The 24,224-nt window shown below is 42.0% G+C and overlaps 1 protein-coding gene across 2 annotated transcripts in view; it reads left to right on the plus strand.

Moving 5' to 3' along the window:
* Nucleotides 1-24,224, plus strand: part of mapk8ip2 (mitogen-activated protein kinase 8 interacting protein 2) — a 44,869-nt gene that overhangs the window by 14,375 nt on the left and 6,270 nt on the right. The window contains exons 3-12 of one of the 2 annotated variants that reach the window (XM_055653252.1): nucleotides 239-442; nucleotides 1,251-1,326; nucleotides 3,223-3,414; nucleotides 3,535-5,997; nucleotides 9,583-9,658; nucleotides 13,899-14,071; nucleotides 15,299-15,408; nucleotides 18,129-18,248; nucleotides 19,041-19,111; nucleotides 21,021-21,119. In XM_055653252.1, coding sequence (XP_055509227.1) covers nucleotides 239-442; nucleotides 1,251-1,326; nucleotides 3,223-3,414; nucleotides 3,535-5,997; nucleotides 9,583-9,658; nucleotides 13,899-14,071; nucleotides 15,299-15,408; nucleotides 18,129-18,248; nucleotides 19,041-19,111; nucleotides 21,021-21,119 — 3,584 coding nt within the window. Of the gene's footprint in view, nucleotides 1-238; nucleotides 443-1,250; nucleotides 1,327-3,222; nucleotides 5,998-9,582; nucleotides 9,659-13,898; nucleotides 14,072-15,298; nucleotides 15,409-18,128; nucleotides 18,249-19,040; nucleotides 19,112-21,020; nucleotides 21,120-24,224 lie in introns of both variants that reach the window. The other variant, XM_055653251.1, reaches the window with a different exon arrangement.

The raw sequence follows: 24,224 nt of genomic DNA on the forward strand, positions 1-24,224 counted from the left end.
GGACCTCTCACAATTTTTTGCATGTGATTAATCTCCCCTCAGCCTCTTTTGTTCCAACTCATTTTCCTCACAGCTAAATTACCTCACCTCTTCGTAAATCTTCTCCAAGCCATATCAAATGCATGTTTCCAATGCCCCATTTTACAAATGCCACTGTCCCTACACTGGTTTCTCATGTACTAGTTCCTATATTCCTCTTTGTTGTTGCCTGAAGCATTCTCTGCTGTGTCTTGTCTAGGACTGCTTGATGTTCGATGTGAAGGGTGCGCCACAGGCCGTCACAGAGATCTGCTCCTTCCAGGATGATCTACAAGAATTTGAAATGATTGATGACACTGACGACATGGAAGAACGAGAGTTGCTGCCCTCGCCCACTGCCAGCACTGCCCATCAGACCCGACCTACCACCTTAAACCTTGCCACACCCCTCTCCCACTCACAGGTTGGTGAGAAACCAAACAGCTTCTAGGAAAAAAAATGATAATTATGATAGGTGATCATCGACGACAAACCAGCGCCGTGCGATATTGGGAATCGCCCACAGAGATTTAAAAATCTGATTGATGAGGGCTACACTGAATGTCGATACTGATACTGTGTTATGGAAACAAAGAGAGCTTTGAGATCTCTCTCTGTGAAGTTTGCTCAATTGAGTTGAGGTTCTAAAATTAAATTAAAATCACCTCCAGCCAGGGATGTCACCAAACTACCAAAAATGCTCGATCATTGTTTAGTGAACACCACTCTTCACTCTTCCACCCCCCCCCCCACCCCACCACCACCCCCCCCCCCCCCCCCCCCCCCGATAGTCCTTGCTTTCTCCCCCTCCTTCCCCTCCCCATCCCAGCACTCCCACAAGCCTACTGTCTCCGCCTCTTCCTCTCTTCCCCCCCCCCCCCCCCCCCCACTCCATAGATGCTGCCTCATCCGCTAAGTTTCTCCAGCACTGTCGTCTACCCGTGTCTATCTCTAGTCTTTGTCCAACAATCTGCTTATCAGGGAAACCCCCTCACCGGAGGTTATCTGTCCCTGACCGTGATTTGTCCGGCCCCTTCTTCCAGCTTTCTATCAGCTTCCCCCGTGCAATCAGTCTGAAGAAGGTTCCCGACCCGAAACGTTACCTATCCATGCTCTCCAGAGATGCTGTCTGAACCACTAATTTACTCCAGCATTTTGTGTCTATCTTGTAAGAATAGCTAGAGAGATGTGAAGTTTTTGGCATTTGTCAGAATTGTTCCTTTTATTTCCAGGATTCTCTCAATAACAATACCAGTTTCTCTCCAAGGAAAGCTAGCTGGCAGGAAACACTGCTCCATTCCTCTAGTGGTGAGTACCAATCTATTTATGAAGTCTTTCCCACATGATGGTTATAGATGGTGTTTTAGAGAGAGGGATCTACCCATTGTATTTTTGTAATGGCTGAGCTTCACTTGGAATACAATTAAACTTTGTCTTCCAATTGAATGTACTGAATGTGGATGATCAGCCATGATCACAGTGAATGGCGGTGCTGGCTCGAAGGACCAAATGGCTTACTCCTGCACCTATTGTCTATTGTTTATTATCTCAAACTAATAGCCTAGTACTATTCATAGAGCACTGGTATAAGCTCCTACACTGCTATTCGACAGAGCCCCATTCCACCAATATCAATATTTTCACATATATCTGGAATGAGTTTGAGTTCTTTTCAGGACTGAAGGCATAAATGAAGGATTTGGCATTGGACAGATCGCTGGAAGACTACAAATGCTAGATATGTGTAATAAAATAAATCTGACAGTTACAGGTTGGTCAGACGAATGGCAGTGCTGGGTAAATGTTTTAACATACTTGTCTAGAATAAAACAAGAATAGAAAAGAACACAGTATGTCACAGTGGTGCAGTTGTTAGAGCTGCTGACTTACGGCACCAGTGACTCGGGTTCAATCCTGACTTCGGGTGCTTTGTCTGTGTGGAGTTTCCACATTCTCCTGGTGACTGCATGAGTTTCCTCCAGGTGCTCCAGTTTCCCCTCGTATCCTAAAGATGTGTGGATTTGTAGGTTAAATGGCCTCTATTTCCTGATTACGTTCTCTTTGTAGTTTCCTCATGCCTCCGTTCCCCACGTCACTGACCTGACCAATTTTATTTCCAATAGCACAATCCCACACTGCCTCCCATCTGATCTAGAAGGAAGCCTGAGCAGGTTGTAAAATATGTTCCCTTCCATTGCAGTTGCACTAATGTTATAGCAATTTATAATTTGATAATTAAAGCCACTCATCATTAAGGTGTGTGGTTCCAGCAATTTACACAAATTGCAATCAGACTCCAATTACATGGTTTTGAGTAACACTTAAGTTTATGTACTTGATATATTGCAACCAATGTTTCATCTCACGCAGCACAGTTTCATATTTAAGTGATACACTGGTATCTTGTTTTATAGAGCTCGTGATGCATTCCCAAGAATGAGAACACTATCAGACTTGGCAATAAAATGGCCTATTACAGCATTATATCTCCCCGTATAGATTTGGCTCAATAGTAGGAAGCCACCCTTTGTGTTGTTGCATGCTACTGTGCCGGGCACACACCCTTGCCTTCCTCTGGCACTCACAGGGCAAAGAATTACATGGAGTTTCTCAGGAACATTTACCCAACCTCCTTTCGCACCACCCCTCATCTCTTGTTATTAGAATGTATCTTCATCTTTCCACCTCTCTTCAGTGTGTTTGAGTGATTGAGTCAGGAGATTGTGAATTCAAGCTCAACTCCAGAGACTTTAGTTCACATGGGTTGATGTTTCTGTGCAATATTGAAGGGTAAATATTTCACATTTAGTAAACTTGGTGCCCTGACTAACTTCACTAATGTTAACGAACATCACTAATGCAGATAATCTGCTCATTTATCTCGCTGTTATTTGGAACAACTTGTTCTGCAGACACTGACTGATGCACTTGATGTAGCACAATAGTGACTGCATTTCAAAAATCACTTGAACATAAACATAGAAACATAGAAAATAGGTGCAGGAGTAGGCCATACGGCCCTTCGAGCCTGCACCACCATTCAATATGATCATGGCTGATCATCCAACAGTATCCCATCCCTGCCTTCTCTCCATATCCCCTGATCCCTTTAGCCACAAGGGCAACATAAAGCATTTTGGGACCTGAAGTGATCCAAAATGAAATATCCTTTCTTTCATTGAAGGACTTTATTTGTCATTACAGGTCATTTAACTCCTCCACATCAATGTATCCAAGACAGTATCCATCCTGCTGGTTGGTGTCTGACCTCCCTTAACACTGGGACACATGCCAATGGATCACCAGTAAAACACATGGAAACTGCAACAACACAGTCACCTTTGAAACCACTACTATACGATTTTGAAGGAAATCGACGGGATACTCTGGAATACGGTAACAGCAAGGCTGCCCAACTCATAGAGGATCATAATAAGAATGTTATATTGCCATCATTGCCATATCCGTCATTGCATGCAAACAAAGAACTCGCTAAACACTGTCTCTCTCCGACAGGGTCTTTTGGTTTTCATAGAAAGTCACCAAGCCCCTTCACGGAGATGGAACCAGGTCATGATGGCAATGTGCATCCAACTAATGCAGCAGACAATATAACATTAGCAAGTTCAGACACAGAGCCGGAACAGGACCTGACTAACAACAGTTCCATGGGACATTTTAGTCCTGATATTAGATGCAACGAAACGTACACTCTAGCCTCGGAACTGGGGATCAACATTGAGTTAGAAACTGATCACCACTTTGCTGCCACAAGCAAATGCCTATCATCTTCCAACCTCAGCAACGGTTCCTGTACTCCTGTGTCTGATGCAGAATTGGAACAAGAATTTGGGGTTGAGCTTGCAAGTAGACCAAACAGACCACATTCAGAGCAAACAACTTCTGTGACAAATCTTCTTGAAGGAATCGTTTTGAAATCTACTCCCACCACTGCAATGAGTTCTTCTGCTCCCAACATGATCTCAGAGTTGAACCCTGACCACATGACACCAGTGACTACTTACAACCATGCACAACTATCTGGTTCCAGTAGTGACACAGCTTCTCCTTCCTCTGATCTGGGCATTGTGGCAGATCTCACCTCGAAAAGTAGCAAAAAGTTCATACAATCATACCAAAGCGAGGATGTTGGTTCCTCAGGTTCAGACTCAGAACTGGAGGAGCTGGAAGACAGACTAACCTGCAACAATAGTGCTGCATGCAACATGATTTCTTCCATCTCTGAAACAGAGTTAGATCTTACCAGTGAAAGCAGCAGTGGAAGGTCATCACACTTAACCAACTCGATTGAGGAAGCAAGCTCTCCCAACTCTGATCCTGAGATTGATTGGGAGGGAGAAATCTGTACAGCAAGTGTAAAAGATCGATTGTACTCAATAAAGATGGCAAACAGTGCCAATGTCAATTCTTTGAAACCAGTTGTCGAATGGAACCTTGAGAGTGGATATGCAGTGAGATTTCACAGTGCAGTGGATCAAAACACTTCAGATATTTCCACAGAAATGACAGAGTCGGATCAAATAACTGACCACATTACAGATGTCATTGATGTGTCTCTGGAAAATGCCGATGAGGCTAAAGAACAGGTTATTTCACCAAAAGATTCGAAGTTCAGACCAGTAGGTCAGAATGAAGAGAGTGCCAGGCCAACGTATCTAGATATTGTTCCCAATCAAGGACTATCTCGAGTTCCAACCCATAAGTCACTAATGCTTGAGAATGAGGAAGAAAACAGCAATGATGAACTGAGTAATGATTCTGAGTCTTCATGTTCTGATCATGATTCAGATCCTGATCTCAGTGAAAGTTCTGACTCTCCTTGGCTTCTCAGTAACATGGTCAACACAATGATTTCGCAAGGCTCGCATACTGTCAAAGACGAGTACTGGCTGCAGACTAATTCATTCAGTGAGACTACTTCCTCATGCTCTGATATTGAGATTGAACCAGTCAATAATAGTGAGTTATTGCCCACTTCAGGCAATCAAGTCAACTCGGGTGGAGAAGCTTCGGAAGGAACTGATGTCAAATTGGTCATAATGAATAGAAACAATGATTTTGGTGACTCTATGTGTTCAGAAGATGAAGAAAAAGAGAATGAAGTCGATGAACTAGAGTTAGAGCCAATGCCTGTTAATAGACCACCTGCACCCTACATGGCTTTGAGTAGTCCACCCCATAACAAAGCCTCAGCAGGAGATAATTGTGGGGTGATACTCACTCCAACAAGCATAGACTCCTGTGAAATGCAAGCAGAGCTCGATATTGACTTGAAGAACTGTTGTACAAATGAATATGACCACACAGGAATCACACAGGCTACAGCTCCAAGCCCCACATTAAGTTTCAAATATGAGGAATCAGTTGATTCCCTTCACGGGATGAGACCATATGAGGATGACAAAGCTCCAAGTTTCAGAGAAGAGCCAGAAGTTGCATTTATTCCAGAAGATGGGTTGATTGAACTCAGTAAATCTTCAAGACCATCAGCCTGGGAGGTGCAGGTGGCATCAAATCCAGTTAACAATGAAACTGACTCCACCAGTAAATGCTCAAGTCCATTTTCTCTGTATAATGCAACTCCCAAAATACCCATATCATTTAGTGACCCGTCAAATGGACCTTTCAGCCTGAGGGAACTCTCTGCATTACATAGGACGGGCAGCACACATTTGGACCAATCACTGGCCTACGACTCCATCAAGTATACTCTGGTGGTAGATGAAAACACTACTTTGGATCTAGTCAGTTTGAAACGCTGCACATCTATTTTGAGCGATGATAGTGAGGTCTCAACGCTGTGTGACAACTGTGAGCTGGAGATGGACAATGAGTTTGGAGACTGCATGCAGAGACAGGATGTCGAGAATTCATCGGAGGATTCATCACCAGAAGCCGATACACAGTTTTCTAAAAAATTCCTCAATGTTTTTGTCAACAGCACATCTCGATCTTCCAGTAAGCTGTTCTGTTTTATTGCAAGTTTCAGTATGTACAATATTACAGATCCATTATGGATCATATACCAATAAGTGTTCCCACATTGACAACCCATGTTACAAGTTAGCAAAGTTTGCTGAATATGCCTTCCTTCAAACTATTTTTCTCCTCTGTTTAATGTAAATGCAGAGGATTCTATTGCTGGAAAAGGGTTTAATAGAAATAATACTGACATACTATTTCAGCTTCAATGATCTATTGAGGCAGAGAGACTGCAGAACTCATGGTACAATCCGCTTGTAACTGGGCTAACTGTGGACGATCGTAACCCAAGCAGGAATGAAGGCCTATTATGTAGTTAATTTCCTTGCTGCAGAATCATTTAACAATAATTTTGACAGAAGGTTGAAAATCATGCATGGTTTTGACAGGATAAATGAGGAACTGTTTCCAGTGGCAGTAGAGTCTAAATGAAGAAGGTGTAGTGGCACCATACGTGGTGAATAAAGGTGAGACGTCAGGCCGGTTCAAAGAGTAATTTATTCAGTGGTGACACGTTAGGTGGTGCGCTAACTATAATACAATGTTGCTGTAGCTGAGCGAGGTTGTTATCTCGGGCTCAGCTACCTGTCGACTTCTCAAGGTCTCGCGGTGAGAGACCTTTAGTATCAGGACACCATGACGTCACGTGCCCGCCCTCGTATCTCCTGACGAGGGTTCGAGCATGAGTGGCCTGTGTTTAGGCTGACGCCACAAAGGCACAGATTTAAAAAGGCTTGGGTATGTATAGGACTGAGGTGAGGGTATTGATGAGGAGGTGGATGTTGCATTGCAGTGTTTGGGGTTTGGGTACAAGAATGAAAGACAGCTATATTGATAGGAGTGGGAGTTGTTTAAAAGGATGTATTTCTGCAAGGCAAGGCAAGTTTATTTGTATAGCACCATTCGTGCAAACAGCAATTCAAGGTGCTTTACAGGAAAGAAAAAATAAAATAGTCAATAATTAAAAATTGCAAAACAAGCAATACGACAAATGTATGAATAATAAAACAACGTCAATGAAACAATAAAACAATAAAAGAGTGGAGACGCTGAGTATTTTAGCAGAGGATAGGGAGTGGATGTTCAGATTTGTTGATTTTTATCATTAATTTACAGGAAGTGGTGATGATGCCTGGCAAGACCAGCATTATTGTCATCAGGCTCTGCATTAGCTTCATGAATGCTGCAGTGCCTGTTGAGAACATACTTCTACTGGGAATTTCAGTATTGAAACCCATCAATGTAAAGTGGAGGGAGTGAATATTTCCATGTGAAAATGGAGTGCTGAGTTCTTGGGTGGGCTTTGCCTCAATGGTACTGAGCTCTGCAATTGTTTTTGGAGTGTAACAATACTCTAATAACTCAGCAACTAGCAAATTGTCAATCGCACTCTTGACTTGTGCTTTGTAGATGGTGGAACGGCTTGGTAATTCTGTAATTCAGTTACTTGGTGGGGGTACCCAGACTCTTATTGTAGCCACTGTAGTTGTGACTGGTTGTGTTTCTGATAAATAGTGACCAGGGGATGGCAATGGAAACAACCTAGGCAATGTTGAGCAATTTGATCTTAGTATCTAAGAAAGATAATACTTCCCTTTATGTCAGGGCAGAATTGATTTGCTTTTGGTTCCTGAGGTGAAAAGTGAAGAGGGATTGAAGAACATTGCTCAATGCTTACTGGAATTTAGGTGAATGGGAGATAATCTCATTGAAGAATGCAAGGTTCTTAGAAGAAGAAGAAATGGAATTGAAGGGCTTGGGGACAAGGAACTGGAATAGTATTTAGCACCTATCAGTGCTTATCAGAATGTTGTATTATTAATGCAGTCATCAGCTGCTTCGTTAACTGGGGAGATGAGAGCAGTTGAACATCGTGCAATCTTCAGTGAATCAGAACTGAAGATCAGAACTGAAGTTCTGTAACAAAGCAGTTTATGTTTGGAGATGTTTCAGGGTCCTGAGCAAATCCTGCAGTAACGTTCCAGGGTTGGGATAATTGACCTCCATCAACAACAATTAATATTTTTATGATTGCACCCAATGGAGAGTTTTCCCCTTGATTCCCAATGACTTAATTTGTGCCACAGCTACTTGGTATAATACTCATTAGATGTTGTCGATGTCAAAAAGTAACTTTTACCTGACCTCTGGAGCTCAGCTTTTATTTGTAAAAGACAATCGCTGACGGCAGTGTTCATTTCCATCTCTGCTTCTGGTATAATAAAGCAGCCCTTGTCTTTCATGTAGCAAGGTAATGCTAAAGCACAGGCTGATCAATGGCAAGCAACATTTTGCTAAAGAGTTCCAGGTAGTGACCAACTTCGACTGGCGATAGCCTTCCTATCACCCTTGATAATCACTAGCTTTGATGAAGAACACAAATGCTTGAAAAAATAAAACCAGGAGTTGGCAATATGTCTTTATAAGACTGACTATTAAGCAGTTTAGAACCCAATGTATGAATGATGCTTCCAGGCATGGTTGGTGACATCTTCCTTTATGTTCCACAAGACTGAGAGCAAATCAATAGGAAGATAACCAACTTGGTTGGCTGAGCAGACCAAGGGAAGGCAACTGAATTAACATTGTGTGGATTTTGGGGGGGGACTAGGTATACGTGTATAATTTTAACTGTGCTAGTACAGCTTAGCTAGAGGATTGAATACTTGTATTCTGTTTTTTGCACTGCAGCTAGGATCAGGTTCAGTCCATCAATTTTAATGTATGCAATGCTCTATTTCTCAACAGCATGAGGAATTAATTAAATCAGACAAATAATGGTTTCTGTAGTGTTGGGGTCCCCAGGAGTTGAGATAGATTGCCAAATGCCATTGCTGGGTGAAGATGATTTAAAGTGCTCCATTCTTTGATGACAAGAATAGGGCTAGAATATAAAAATAGGGCTATAATGCTGAGGCTTTATAAGGCACTGGTCAGACCGCATTTGGAGTATTGTGAGCAGTTTTGGGAATTTCTTTAGTCAGAGAGTAGTGAATCTGCGGAATTCATTGCCACAGATGGCTGTGAAGGCCATCATTGGGTATTTTTAAGGCGGAGATTGGCAAATTCTTGATTAGAAAGGCTATCTATGGGGAGAAGGCAGGCGAATGGGGTTGAGAGGGAAAAATAGATCAGCCATGATTGAATCATGGAGTAGACTCGATGGGCTGAATAGCCTAATTCTACTCTCATGACGTGAATTTATGAGCTTATTTGTTCCTCTGGTGTGATTTACTATGATTGATGCACGATGAAGACAAAGTTAGGGCAAGAAGAGTTTGCTGGGATTGGGACGTTTGAGTAATGGAAAATGAGTGCGGCCTGGAATTGTAGTGGCAAACGGATGGTGTACATTAAAATGAGGGGGAACATTACAATGGGGAGGTTATTATGTTGGGTTGTGGATATTGATCTAGGAGGGTGCTTTTTGATTACCAGTGGTAGTTGCAAGTTGAATTAAGTTTGCGGGACAGGAGTTAGTGGGGAGGGGGTGGATGGGGATGTGAACAGTGGCTGAGGCTCCTGCCTGTTGGGTGACCATGTGCTTTCTCACCTGATCAGGTACCGAATCTTTTGGCCTTTACTCATGTACAATAAATGGTGAAGAACGGGATCAGACTCATCGAGCAGTGTTCCGGTAAGAATTGGGTTAAACTGGTGGGAGATTCTAAACAGTATTGTTGGCACGTAGCTTCACTTACTTCAGGCCAGAGTGCAAAATCACTGGGACAGGATGAGTCCAAACATATATTTATTTTGATCATTGTCACTGTTATTGGCTATGAAACAATGTATTATGCATGGAAACACAAGTTAGCCACCATTTCGATCAAGAGCCACAGGTTACGTGGTACGTGTTGTATGGGAGATCTCAAACACAGATTTGGTGAATACTCTGTTACACGTCAGATGCAAGGGACCAAATTTTCAGAGCTCACTTCCTTATTTTATGTCTGAAGAAGGGTTTTGGCCCGAAACGTTGCCTATTTCCTTCGCTCCATAGATGCTGCTGCACCCGCTGAGTTTCTCCAGCTTTTTTGTGTAACCTCCTTATTTTATGTGTTCTGCAAGCTTTATTGTCTTTCTTTTGAGGAATTGTCAGAATTGAAAGTTTTATTTCCAGATTATTTTAGTTGGATTTATATTTTCCAAGTATTGTGGTTGGAACCACAATAAACCAGTATCCTACTTAATACTGGTCCTTGTAGCACCGATCCACTGGTCCAGGTCCTCCAATTCAAATACTGCCCGATATTGGCTCAGATTGTGCCCTGAACGCTACAGTATGGGCAATCTGGCACAAACCCTATCTATAGCCAATGGTGCTGTGTGATGCCATGCTGGGAATCTGGCATGTGACCTTGCCCTCAACTGGTGTTCCCAACCAATGAATAGAATAGAATAGAATGCCTTTTATTGTCATTCAAACAGTTTGGATTGAACGAAATTGCATTTTCTACAGTCTTAACAATTACAAAAAAAAACAAAACGCACACTTAACACACTTTACACAAACATCCATCACAGTGAATCTCCAACACCTCCTCACTGTGATGGAAGACAAAAGTCTTATCTCTTCCCTTGTTCTTCTCCCGCGGTCCAGCAGTCCAACTGCAATGTCGAGGCCAACCAGGGATCTCGATGTTAAAGCCCCCGGCAGGTGATGGTAAGTCCCGCGGTCTTTAGATCGTGCCGGGCGATGTTAGGCCCCACTCCGAGTTCTTTAAACCCCACGATTCCAGCAGGGGAAGTTGCCATTGCGGGAGCTCCGAAAAGCGGTCTCCCACCAGGGACCTGCGAGCTCCCGATGTTACCGTCCACCGGGCATGCGGCCGGAGCCTCTTAAGCTCCGAAGTCGGGGCGCAGCCGCGCGCCACCACAGCTCTTCCCGCTCCGAAGATGGCCAGCTGCGCAGGCTGCAGGCTCCGCGATGTTAGGCCCAACGACTTCGGGGATCCGACAGGGAAAAAGTCGGGTCCCTGAACAGGGAAGAGATTTAAAACGGTTTCCCTCCCACCCCCCACATATACACAGCAAAAAAATGATAAAACTAGAATCAAACATACATTTAACGAGACAAAAATTAAAAAAAAGACGGACGGACTGCAGTTGAGTCACTGCCGTTAGGCGCCGCCACACCACAGAATGACCCCAAGGCTCAATATCCTACCTGTGCCCGCTTGGTGTGGGTGAGATCTGGGATGAACCCTGGCCAACACAGTGAGGACGGAACAGACAGCAGCCGCTTCTTGTGTCAACTGACTGCCCACATCCTGTAGCTTCTCTCATTAACGTGATGGAATCTGCTGTCCCTCGACTCTCAATTATTTGCTTGTGATTTCTCCATGGTAACAAGCTCAGTAGTGGTAACTGGTCAATGGGCTCAGTACCATAGAGAGATCCCTGGACTTGAGTGAGCTTTACAGCCAAACAGAGAAATTGCAGGCAGCAATTTCTATCATGTCCAACTAGAGGTGATGGTTGAGATTAGATTTGTTAGGTTGCAATTAGCCAGCTGGATTTGTCCTTTTTTTGTGGTATTATTGGACAGATTGGACAGTGTGCAAATATATTGGAAAAGCTTGACTAGAGGTGAGGCCTGATATCTGGCAAGGAGAGAATTTCTAGTCCACCACCTGGGGGATAAGCAAATTGAGACTAAGCCTTGAACTCCTGTTATGTATATTTTTTACAAAGGTAAGTTAAAAGTATCCCATGTTTAGCATGAGACTAGAGTCAGTCTTTGGTCTTTCTCTCTTCCCTGGGTCTCTTTACTTTCATCCTTTTTACCATCCAATACTTCTCACACCTTCCAGGTGAAGCAGCAATTTATAGTTCACAATGTGGTCTTCTTTGTATTGGAGACCCCAAACACAGATTGGGTGAACATTTGGTGGAATACCGCCATTTAATCAGAAAATTAAGCTGGTGTTTTCAGTCAACAATTGCTTTAATTCTCTGCACCATTCCCACTCTGACCTCTTCGTCCTGTGGCTCGTTTTCTGTTTCATTAAAGCTCAGTGTAAATTTGACGGTGGCGCAGCGGTAGAGTTGCTGCCTTACAGCGAATGCAGCGCCGGAGACCCAGATTCCATCCCGATTAAGGGTGCTGTCTGTACGGAGTTTGTACATTCTCCCTGCGTGACCTGCGTGGGTTTTCTCCGAGATCTTCAGTTTTCTCACACTTTCCAAAGGTGTACAGGTTTGTAGGTTAATTGGCTTGGTAAATGTAAAAAAAAATTCTCCCTAGTGGGTGTAGGATAGTGTTAATGTGTGGGGATCACTGGCCGGCGTGGGCCCAAGGGCCTGTTTCCATGCCGTATCTCTAAACAAAACCTTATTTTTCAACTCGGCATATTACAGCATTCAGGGCACAACACTGAGTGCCAACAAATTAGATAATGATTCTACCTTTTCCATTTTACCCACCTGTAGACGCACCTTTCGTTTATTTTTACCATTCCTCAGAAAGCAAGTCGGCTTCTGTGCACCGAGACCTAAACCACAGCCAGACATAGGCTGAAAATCACAAGCAAGTTCAAGCCATGCAGTAGCGTTCTCTAATAAGAGACTGGCTAATCTTGCCATTACCATGGTGAAATCACCCACTATTAATACTTTGAGGTTTATCATTGAGCAGAAACTTACTGGACCAGATACATGATTATCGTGGCTGTTACAGCAGGTCAGAAGCAGAGAACTGTCAAGGAGTGACTCACTTCCAGACATCTCAAAGCCTTTCCACATATATATGACATGTTAACATAAGGCAGAAATATTTTTTTCAAGTGTAGCTGTGACAACATTGAAGAAGCTTGAGATCATTGAGGGCAAATGAGCCTGCTTGATTGATACTCCATCCCCCTCAAACATCAATTTATTCTACAACTGGTGCAGTGAGGTTGCAGTGTGCACCATTAACAAAATGCATGGCAGTTACTCACCTCCAACATTTCTCTAAATTGTAAAGTCTACCATTAAGAAGGACAGCGGCAGCAGACGCATGGAGAGATTTGCAGATGAGACCATCATGATTTGGAAACACATTGCTGTTCCCTCATCATCACTGGATCCAAATCCTGGAACCCTCTACAACAGCACTGTGAGAGTATCTTCATCAGCCGAACTGCAAGTTTCAAGATGATGGCTTACAGCCATCTCAAGAGCAGGGCTTGGACAGTAAAGACTGGCTTTGCCATCATTGTTCACATTCCTAAAAGTGAATGAGTAACAATATATATATTTTTTTACCTGAGACCATTCTCCTTTTGTGATAGAATATCTCCTCCCATCACCTTATTTCAGTCTTCCTTTTTGTTCTTTCCTCAAATATTTGTTCCAATTTTTCCTATTTCTAATTACATTAATCCTGTTCATCCCTACATACTTGCTAACTGCTTCCAGTATTTCGGTTCTAGTCATTGAAGAGAGATTTACAGATTCCAAATCTTAAATATAGATTTAACATTCTCAAAGTTCCATGCTCCTGTTTGAGTCTGTGTTCTATTAATTATTAGTTTAGCATTGGACCCTATATTCTAGATGAATCTGACCAGCACAAATGATCACTGCTCTCTCAGTTGTCCTTTATTGGTTGTAGTTCTCAACTATGTTGGCTTTTTGATCTTCCTCATTGACCAGACATATTGAACACTGAACCTACTTAAATATTAGGTTAACTTCATCCTTGGGTCAGGTGAATGCTGTTTATTGATTCTACCCATAATGTTATTAATGATCATAATGTTCCTGTATGCCGAACATTATGTGTCTCTTATTTAAAGTTCATTCATTGCTGCTGGGTGAATTGCACACATTTTATCATGTTACTTCCAATTTCCCTGCTCTGGATCTGACCATCTTCCTGTTCTCTAAAGGTTTATACCACGGCACCAGGATGAGTTGGAATTAGATGTTGATGACCCATTATATGTTGAAGAGGAGGAGGATGACTACTGGTACAGGGGCTACAACATGAGAACAGGAGAACGTGGAATCTTCCCAGCATACTATGCACATGAAGTTGTCAATCAGGCCAAGGATTTTCTAGGTGAGTCTAAAAGTCAGACATTCCTGCCTGGTGAATGGAGACGTGTGAATATTTCCTGTGTGGATGTGAACATTTGCTGCTTAGTTCACTGATTCCTAAATTCTTGAGTCCTAGATTCTTGACTATAAAGCACAAAAGTTGTTAGGGTTTGAGTATAGGAGCAGCGAGGTTCTACTGCAGTTGTACAGGGTCTTGCTGGGACCACACCTCGAGTATTGCGTACAGTTTTGGTCTCCTAATCTGAGGAAAGACATTTTTGCCATAGAGGGAGTACAGAGAAGGTTCACCAGACTGATTCCTGGGATGTCAGGACTTTCATATGAAGATAGACTGGATAGACTCGGCTTGTACTCGCTAGAATTTAGAAGATTGAGGGGGGATCTTATGGAAACTTACAAAATTCTTAAGGGGTTGGACAGGCTAGATGCAGGAAGATTGTTCCCGATGTTGTGGAAGTCCAGAACAAGGGGTCACAGTTTAAGGATAAGGGGGAAATCTTTTAGGACCGAGATGAGGAAAACATTTTTCACACAGAGTGGTGAATCTGGAATTCTCTGCCACAGAAGGTAGTTGGGGCCAGTTCATTGGCTATATTTAAGAGGGAGTTAGATGTGGCCCTTGTGGCTAAAGAGATCAGGGGGTATGGAGAGAAGGCAGGTACAGGATACTGAGTTGGATGATCAGCCACGATCATATTGAATGGCGGTGCAGGCTCGAAGGGCCGAATGGCCTACTCCTGCACCTATTTTCTATGTTTCTATGTTTCTATTTATCCCAGGAGGCAAATTGATCTGCCAACAGTTATAAAAACACAAAATACATGAAACATGAAATCTCCCTGACTTAGACTTTAAAGTTGATCCTTCAAATTCCATGGGTTTAAATTCTAAAACTCCCACAATACATATCAACAAATTATTATGCATATTACCCTGTCCTTTTGTAATAATTGTAATTATTTTATTTAAATAAATTTACATAAAATACATTTCCAATTCCTTTTAATGCACTCCTCCCTCCTGTTAATTGTAATATCTTGTACCATGGTGGAGGGCATCAATTACTATGGTGTGAATGAGTGGATTTCTTCTGTCCAGCATTCTGGTCAGCTGATGCCACTGTCTCAGCAACGTAGCACAGAAGCGTCCCTCTTTAGAATAACTACTTGTTTGGCCACTTATTAGGCTGACCTTGGGCTAACTCATTCTCTGTTATGTGTTGATTTAGGGATAAAGAAGAGTAGCATCTGGATGGAGAAGTTCAATGTGCAGTTCTTGGGATCTGTGGAAGTGCCCTATCACCAAGGAAATGATATCCTGTGTGCTGCGATGCAGAAGGTGAGGAACAATCTTTGTTGTGGGATTTGATGGGGGGAAGGGAAAAATTGTCTTTATTGAGAAAGGTAGGTGAAGAGCAAGTTCATTATCCAGATCATTAAACTTAAAGTTGTAGAGGCACATCGGAATTGTGACATGAGAAATAAAACTAGGGTCAAGAGTTTATCTAAGTTATTCTAATTTGGGGGTATGGTCTTTCGAGCTGACCACTACACTATCCTCTGTAGATATGTTTTTGTTCAGTTTCTGGAATCTGGAAGTTTGATAAAGTGTACGTGAATAAATCCTTAAAGATAAATGGAATATGGCGATAAAGGATGATGGGAGTTTAAGGTTTTTACTTAACAAATGGTGAAGAAAGAGATAAATCCATCCCAGGATGAGTAAGATGGCCAATGCAAACATCAGCAGATACTGCAACAGATTTTACTTCCCTTGTTACCCCAGGAATGCAGCTGCCTGGCTACAGATCTGGTTGAGCTCAGCTCAGAAATTCATTATAACTCTAAATCTGCAACATGCAACACTCAAGCTGTGATCCTAACCTGGCTTCCACCAAAGCAGATCCCAAATTAGGATCCATTGCACCAACCTTCTTCTCAATCTTTATCAATCATGATGCATTTCCCCTCTAACAAACACCCAAACATACAGACAATAAGCTGTTCAACCTTTGTCTCCATTTCACAAAGATCAGACTCGTCTCAATCATCAAGCTTGTCTCTTTACACACATGGAGACTGAACTCCAGTTCGTGCCAGACTCCTTCACATAATGTTGGAAAGTATAAACCCTAATTTAAACATCTGGAAGGCTGAAGGCTTCGCAGCTCAGTATCAGCCTACCACATCCACCCTCCTGCCAACAGCCATGATTCTTGTTGAGACCGTGGAATATGGATCACTTTCAAAATTTCAGGGGCAATTTTTCTGAACATTGATGTTGAAATTCGCCAACTCCCAGCATTGCTTTTGAGCAACTGAAGTAAGGACAATTCAAAGACCTTGATTTCAGATCTGGCATCAAGTTCATGGTCCACTGAACAACAATGATCCCTGCCTCCTGCGTGCTTCAGAGATGTGAAGAACTTACTGTGGACAATTTAAAGCATGTGAGCATCACTGACAATGCTGCCTCTTTGAAGAAGGGTTGACAAGGGGTTCAGTCCCAATTTGAAATGTCACCTATCCATGTCCTCCAGAGATAGTGCCTGACTCACTGAATGACTCCAGCAATATGTAATATTTGAGCATCTGCAGTTCCTTATGCCGACATCTGTCTCTTCAAGGTCCATGAAATCTATTAACAATGCAAAATAAGGTTTTAGGGGAGCTCTATGGGTCATGCAGCATCTATGAAGGGAAATGTACAAATGACATTTTGGGATGATGTCCTTCTTCAGACTGGCTGGGCTGGGACTGTTTCCTGGGGTGAATGTAGCCTTATAGCAGTTTATACAATTACAAGGTGCATAGGTAGAGTAGATAATCAGTCTTTTGGCACTAAAACTAGAGGGCTAGATTTAAGTTGAAAGAGGGTAGATCTCTACAAGGTAATGCGTCAGACTCCTTTACTCCATGGAAAACAATCCCAGCCTGTCAAGTCTTTCCTGAAAACTTAAACTCTCCAGTTCTGTCAATATCCTTGTGAATCTCTTCTGCACTCTCCCAAGCTTAATCACATCTTTTCTATTATATGGCAAACACAACTGCATACAATACTGCAAGTGTGGTCTCACTGACATCAAGTACAACAGTAACTTGGCATCCCAGCTCAATGGATATCCCAAGAACATGTGTTCTATGCTTTCATCTAGCTTGCCAACCCATGTTGCCACTCTCTGGGTGCTGTGCACATAGAGCTCTCTGTTCTGCATCACTTCCCAGGCCCTTGCAATAAACTGTAAATGCCCTGCCCTGGTTTAACTTCCCAAAATGCATTAGTTTGCATTTGTCTGAGTTAAAGTACTTTCTTTCCCAGTTCATCAAGATCCTGTTGGAACCTTGTGGAACTTTCTTCCTAGCATCATTCTATAGCATCAATTTTCATGTTGCCTGCAAATTGCTTACATTCTCATCCAAATCTGAAATACACCCATCGACTGACACCCTTGATCTACTGCCTGCCACCAAGCTAATTTCTCTCTAGATGCTATATGATCTACACTTCTGGACCAGTCAATGTGGGACATTGCCAAAGCCTTTGCTAAATTCCATATGGACAACATTAATTGCTTTGCTATTGTCAAACCTCGGTCACTTCTTCAAAAAAACAAATTTAAATCCGAAGACATTTGCACAGATACCTGGATAGGGAATGCTAAGAGAGATGTAGGCAAATGGTATTAGTGTAGATGTTCTACAGATCTTTCCCGTGTTTTATATTTTCAGGATAGTATTTGGATTTAACATCAAAACCAGGGGTTAATAAGAATCAAAACCAGGAATTAAGCTTGGTTAAGCTTGGCTTTATCATAATACGTTAGTTTTAGGCTGCACCACATTGCATGGTGCTGTGGACACTAAAACCAGAGTGTATATATATAATTCATTTCACTTGCACTTTATGTGCAATGTGACGAATAAAACCGTATTGTATTGTAAGCTTATTCAGGATAATATTAGATTTTAGCATTGTCTGGGATAATAACTGGTTTAAAATTGCAATGAGCTAATACATACTGTAGATTTAATATTAGTTTCAACCTCATCACTTTGCAGATTGCTACCACTAGAAAGCTAACAGTTCACCTGCGACCTCCTGCAAGTTGTGACTTGGAGGTCAGCATTCAAGGAGTGAAGTTAACTATGAGTATGAATGAGTATGGATTGGAGGACAAGGTAAGATAATTAGTTTCTCTGATAAAGCACTCTTGTCTTTCTTTACATCTGTTAACCAACCTTCTTGTCTACCTATCTATAAATAGTCATAGTCAAACATCATGGAAACAGTCCCTATGGCCCAACTGATCCATGCCGACCTAGATGCCCCATCTAGACGACTAGATTTACTCATTTTTATTTTAAAATTTTTAGCAAGTGCATTTTTTTGCTTTTAGACCTGAAACGTTAACTCTATTTCACTCTCGTCCCTAAAAATCTGTGACCTGCTGGTACCAGGATTCTCTGTGTTTATTTCAGAATCCAGCATCCGTTGTATTTAGTTGATGCATCCACAGTAAAATAGTTTATAAACATTTACATTCAATTGACTAGATTGGCCAGTTAAATGAGAAAAAAATGGATTCATACTTTGGCAAACATCATTATCCTCAACAAGAAAATGCCAAGCTGGTGTAGGAGAATTGTAACAAGCATTCAAGGCTTGGAATGATCCTAACTTATACCTGCCCCCCACATATCTTTCAGTTGCAACAATAAGAGTGAATGAGTAATTGGAAATGGCAACTTTAGGTTAATGCTGAATATGTCTCCTTCTGAATTCTATGCATCAAGGCTAAATCTGATGACCAAAATATTAAAGACACATTCTTTTTTGCTATATTCTGCTGAGTGGGGTGCATATCATCCATTGGTTTGACAGTAGACATTGATTGTATGTTTCATGATTAATATTAGTGGTGGGTTGGACAGATGTGGGATTGTATTCTGAATTGTAACTTTTTCTCTCAGAGTGAAAGATGCAGCCATTTTTTCCAAATGAAGAATATTTCATTCTGTGGATGTCATCCTAAAAACAGCTGGTAAGAATCAAGTTTAATTTATTAATTCCAGATCGTACACTTGTTCATTTATTATGCACAATGCCACATCCTCTGACTCTTCTATTGCCATCAAACTGGCTCTTCTTTCTGAGTCTCAAACTTGTAATTTATTCTAATTTAAGGCTTTAGAAATATGAATGAATGAATAAGTTTATTGGCCAAGTATTCACATACAAGGAATTTGCCTTGGTGCTCCGCCCGCAACTGACAACGACATACAATAACAGTTAGGAATGACACATAAAACATTAAACATTAATAATAAAACATTATCGATTAAACATGTGAATTAAGTAAAATACCAGAGCAAAAGGGGGCTACAGATTTTTGGTTATTGAGTCGAGCAACTACTCGTGGGAAAAAAAGTTGTTTTTATGTCTGGCTGTGGCAGCTTTGACAGTCCGGTCACCTTCCAGATGGAATTGATTCAAAGAGTTTGTGGCCAGGGCGAGAAGGGTCAGAGATGATCTTACCCGCTCGCTTCCTGGCCCTTGGAGGGAAGGTTGCAGCCAATAACCTTCTCAGATGATCGGACGATTTGCTGCAGCCTCCGGATGTCGTGCTTGGTGGCTGAACCAAACCCGACCATGATGGAGAAGGTGAGGACAGACTACGATGGCCGTATAGAATTGGACCATCATTGCCTGTGGCAGATTGTGCTTCCTCAGTTGCCGTAGGAAGTACATCCTCTGTTGTGCCTTTTTGAATGTGGATACTCACTGACTTAGAAAGGCTGCAATGTTTTCCTCATTTAATAATCTATGCACTTGAAGGTATTTGAACATGAAAGATTATAAAAACCTATGGACCATCAAAAACACTTCTGATTAGTGATTGGCCTTGCTATATACATTAGCTCGCCGTATATTAAAATCATTGATCATCTCACTTGAGCAGTTCAGAATCAAATGTTGAACCACTGAGGCTAGCATGAACCATTCTACATTTCATTCCCACTGATTTGACAGGTCCACAAAGAAAGATTTCTAATATGGAAGCTCTTTTTTGTTTTTGATGTCCTCTTCACTCACTGTTGGGTCTTCTGTTTTTTTTCAGATAACCACTGTCTCTTTACCAATATATCCATTTGTAATCCACATTCTAAACTTGACTGTTACATTTTTGTTTGTTTTTATTGTTTTTGATATTTTATTGGTTTAAAATTGACTGAGTTAGAAATGGGTTCAACATCAAATTATGTCTGAGAACTAACAAAAAACATATAGTTTAATAAGTTGGACGGCCGTACGTGACTCACTCCTCGGTGTGGAGTACCATTCACAACCTTAAGATGTTCCAAAGCATTTCAGAGCCAATTAAATACTTTTGAAATGCATTTAGTAGGAATCACAACTGCAAATTTTCAAACAACAAGCTCTTAGAACCAGCTGTGAAGTAATTGGATAATTAGATGCTCTGCCTTTTAATTGTTGATAATTGTGGGACTAATTTTGGCATCAGAACAAAGTTTTGGGTATGTGTTTATCTTCCTGTGTAAATCCCTGTCTTATAATTGCAAGTTATATTTCTGTTCCTTTTAATATATCCCTTTTAGCACTCCACTACATGCCTGAATGCATAGCTTCAACAGGGCTGCTCATTATCCCATAACCTCCAGCCTGCTTTTAGTATAATTCAGCCGGTAATCAGGCACTTTAGACTCCTGCTACTTTCAGCGTTGGTGTGTATTCAGATTAAAATCGGGGGTGATTATAAAATGGGCACCTGATCCAGGTGCCCAATGAAAGTTGTGCTAATTTGTCTATAATGAAAGATTATTTCCAGAATTCCTCTATTGTACAACCAGTAACATTGCAAAAACACAATGCCATGTCTAAATTCTCTGTACTGCTGCTCTGTATCTTTAATTGTATTGCATCTCTTTCAGCTACTTTGGATTCATCACCAAACACCCAGTGGTGAATCGCTTTGCTTGTCACGTGTTTGTATCTGAGGAGACCATGCGTCGCGTCGCTGAGTGTATTGGGTAGGTGCCATATACAGTCACAGAAGTTGAGGTGGTGATGGGGTGTAGAAGGAAAACGAAAATAGGCGATTCTCCAAAGTTAAAGTGTTATTGAAACTTCCTTGAGATTTTCCCTACCAAACCGCCTTAGCTTTTTAAAAATCCTGAAAATGTCTGCTTGTGTAAAACTGAAGCTTATGCCAATGGCACAGGTTATTCACCTGAGCAGAAGTCTGCTTCCTCCAAGTGATTTTTATAATGGTGTGAGAAATTGCATGGACCTATGTCAGATCACTCCAAGAACACTTCATGTGAGAAAGCCAAATAGGCAGCTGAGCGGAAATTTGAATATTCCTGGTACATTTGGATTACAAGGAAACCAATGTCAAATTCCTATTTTTTGACTATAGCTCCACCTTCAACACCATAATTCCAACGAAACACATCTCCAAACACCTGGACCCAGGAGTCAGTACTCCATTCTGCAACTGGATCCTCAGCTTCCTGACCCATAGACCAATTTATTAAGAATAAGCAAAGAAACATCCTGCACGATAGTTGTCAACACTGGTGCCTCGCAAGGATGTATTGTCAGTCCCTTACTATAATCCCTATACATTCAAGACTTTTACAAGTTTGCAAACGACACCTTCATAGTGAGTTGGATCTCAAACAATGATGAGACACAGTACAAGAAGAAGATAGAACATGGTGTTACGACAACAATCTCTCCCTTAATGTCATAAATCCAAAGGAACTAATATTTGACTTCAGGAAACTAGGTGATATGCACTGAAGCTGAAGTGGAGATGTTTGAGAGCTTCAAGTTCCTGGGCATAGATATAATCAATAATTTGTGCTATCCAATCACTTTGCTCCAGCCAAGAAAGCATACAAACACTTCTACTTCCTCGGGCGATTAAACAAATTTGTCATGTTTCCAACGCCTCATACCCATTTCTATAGATGCCCTGTAGAAAGCATCCTACTGGATGCATCACAACTTAGTGTGGCAACTGCTTTGCCCAAGACTGTAAGAAGTTGCAAAGAATAATGGATGCAGCCGAGGTATATCAGACAAACCAAACTTCCCCTCCCCACCACCCCACCTTCAACACCTACTACATTTCAGGATGCCTTGGAAAAGCAGCCAACACGGAATATTTACATGGACAAAGATGCCATTCCCTCCTTCCCGCTCCAGTCAGGCAGAAGATACAAAAGCTTGAAAATATGCGTCAGATTCAGAAATAGCTTCTTAAGTGTATTATTGTCATGTGTACCGAGGTACAGTGAAAGGCTTTGTTTTTCGTGCTATCCAAAACATATCAGACATACCATACTTGAATACAACCAAAGGGAAATAAAGTGCTGGAGTAAGTTAGCGTGTCAGGGAGCATCTCTTGAGAAAAAGGATGGGTGACATTTTAGGTCGGGATCCTTTCGGAAGGGTCCTGACTTGAAACGTCACCCATCCTTTTTCTCCAGTGATGTTGCCTAACCCGCTGACTTACTCCAGCACTTTGTGTCTATCTTCAGTATATACCAGCACCTGGAGTTCCTTTCTACACATGAATACACCCCCCTTCCATTCGAACCCCGATCATCCCCCCACAGTACCTTTCCTCCAAACACACATCGTCCTGCCACAGTGCCTTCCTCCATTCCTCTCCCCCACTCTGACCCCGGCCACTACCCTTGTCGGGTTTTCATCATATCCCCTAACCTCACTCTTTCTGATGCAGAACAGTCATTCCTCATCAGAGGCCCTATTTTTATACCCCAAACCCACACTCAACGAGTTCCGAACCTGCTATGATGTTGAGCTTTTCGTCCGCCACCTCTGCATCCAGGCCTTTTTCTCGGTTAATGTATCCTCACCACTTAGTGACAACACCTTCTCCCATCTCCAACAAACAAGAGATGCTGCCTGACCAGCACTTTGCATGTTTTTTTCAAGTACAATGGATGGAACAAAAGTATGATATAGTCCAGAATATAGTCTCAGCATGTAGCGCATCAGTTCCATAGACAAAGTCTAATGTCTACAAAGGGGTAGAGGTGAATTAGACGGTACCCGAGCTTATGGAATGACCGTACAGAAGCCTAATAACAGAGAAGCTTTTCTTGTCTGATGGTGCACACTTTCAAGCTTCTATACCTTCTACCAGATGTGAGCAAGAGGAGGAATGACTGAGATGGGATGATTTTGATTATATATTGGCTGTTCTTCCAAGGCAGTGTGAAGTGTAGATGGAGTCAATAGTGGGACGTTTGCTCTGTATGGATTAGTGGGCTGCATCTACAATTCTCTGCAGTTTCTTGCAGTCTTGGGCAATGTTCCCAAACCAAGCCATGATGCAACCTGGCAGTATGTATTCTATGGTGCATCGGTAGACGTTTGTAAGAGTTGTTGGTGAGTTGCCAAATTTCCTCAGTCTCCTTAGGAAGTAGAGACGTTGATGTGCCACCTTGGCTGTCACATCAATGTGGTTGGTACATGGAATGTTGGTCATAATAAAGCCAAGGAATTAGAAGTTCTCAACCTTTTGCACTTCGGCACCATTGATGCTGATTGGGGCATGTACTCCACCGGTCATTCCTGGTCAATAACTTGTTCCTTCATCTTGCTGAAGTTGAGGGAGACATTATTGTCCTTACACCATGTTACTAAGTCCTGAATCTCCTTCCTGTACTCCATCTCATCATTGTCCATGATTTGGCCCACCACAGCGATGTCATCTGCAAACTTGTAGAATACATCCCTATGGGCGACCTGCGTAGAGAATTATTGTGGAGGTGGTGTTGTCACCTATCCTCACTGATTGTGGTCTGTGGATCAGAAAGTTGAGGATCTAGAGGCAGAGGAGGATGCGGATTCCTAGGTCCAGGAGGTTGGAGATGAGTTTGGATGGAATTATAATGTTGAAAGCAGAGTTCCAGTCGATAAACAAGAGTCTAACATAGGTCCTTGTGGTCTAGGTGTTCCAGATATAAGTTTAGGGCCAGGGCAATGTGGTGGACCAGTTGTGATGATAAGCAAACTGCAGTGGATCAAGGCCGGCTATGTGGCTGGAGTTAATGTGTGCCATCACCAGTCTGTCTTTCCTGCTGTTATCAGACTAC

Source organism: Leucoraja erinacea, chromosome 22 (genome assembly GCF_028641065.1).
Source record: "Leucoraja erinacea ecotype New England chromosome 22, Leri_hhj_1, whole genome shotgun sequence".
Lineage (NCBI taxonomy): Eukaryota > Metazoa > Chordata > Chondrichthyes > Rajiformes > Rajidae > Leucoraja > Leucoraja erinaceus.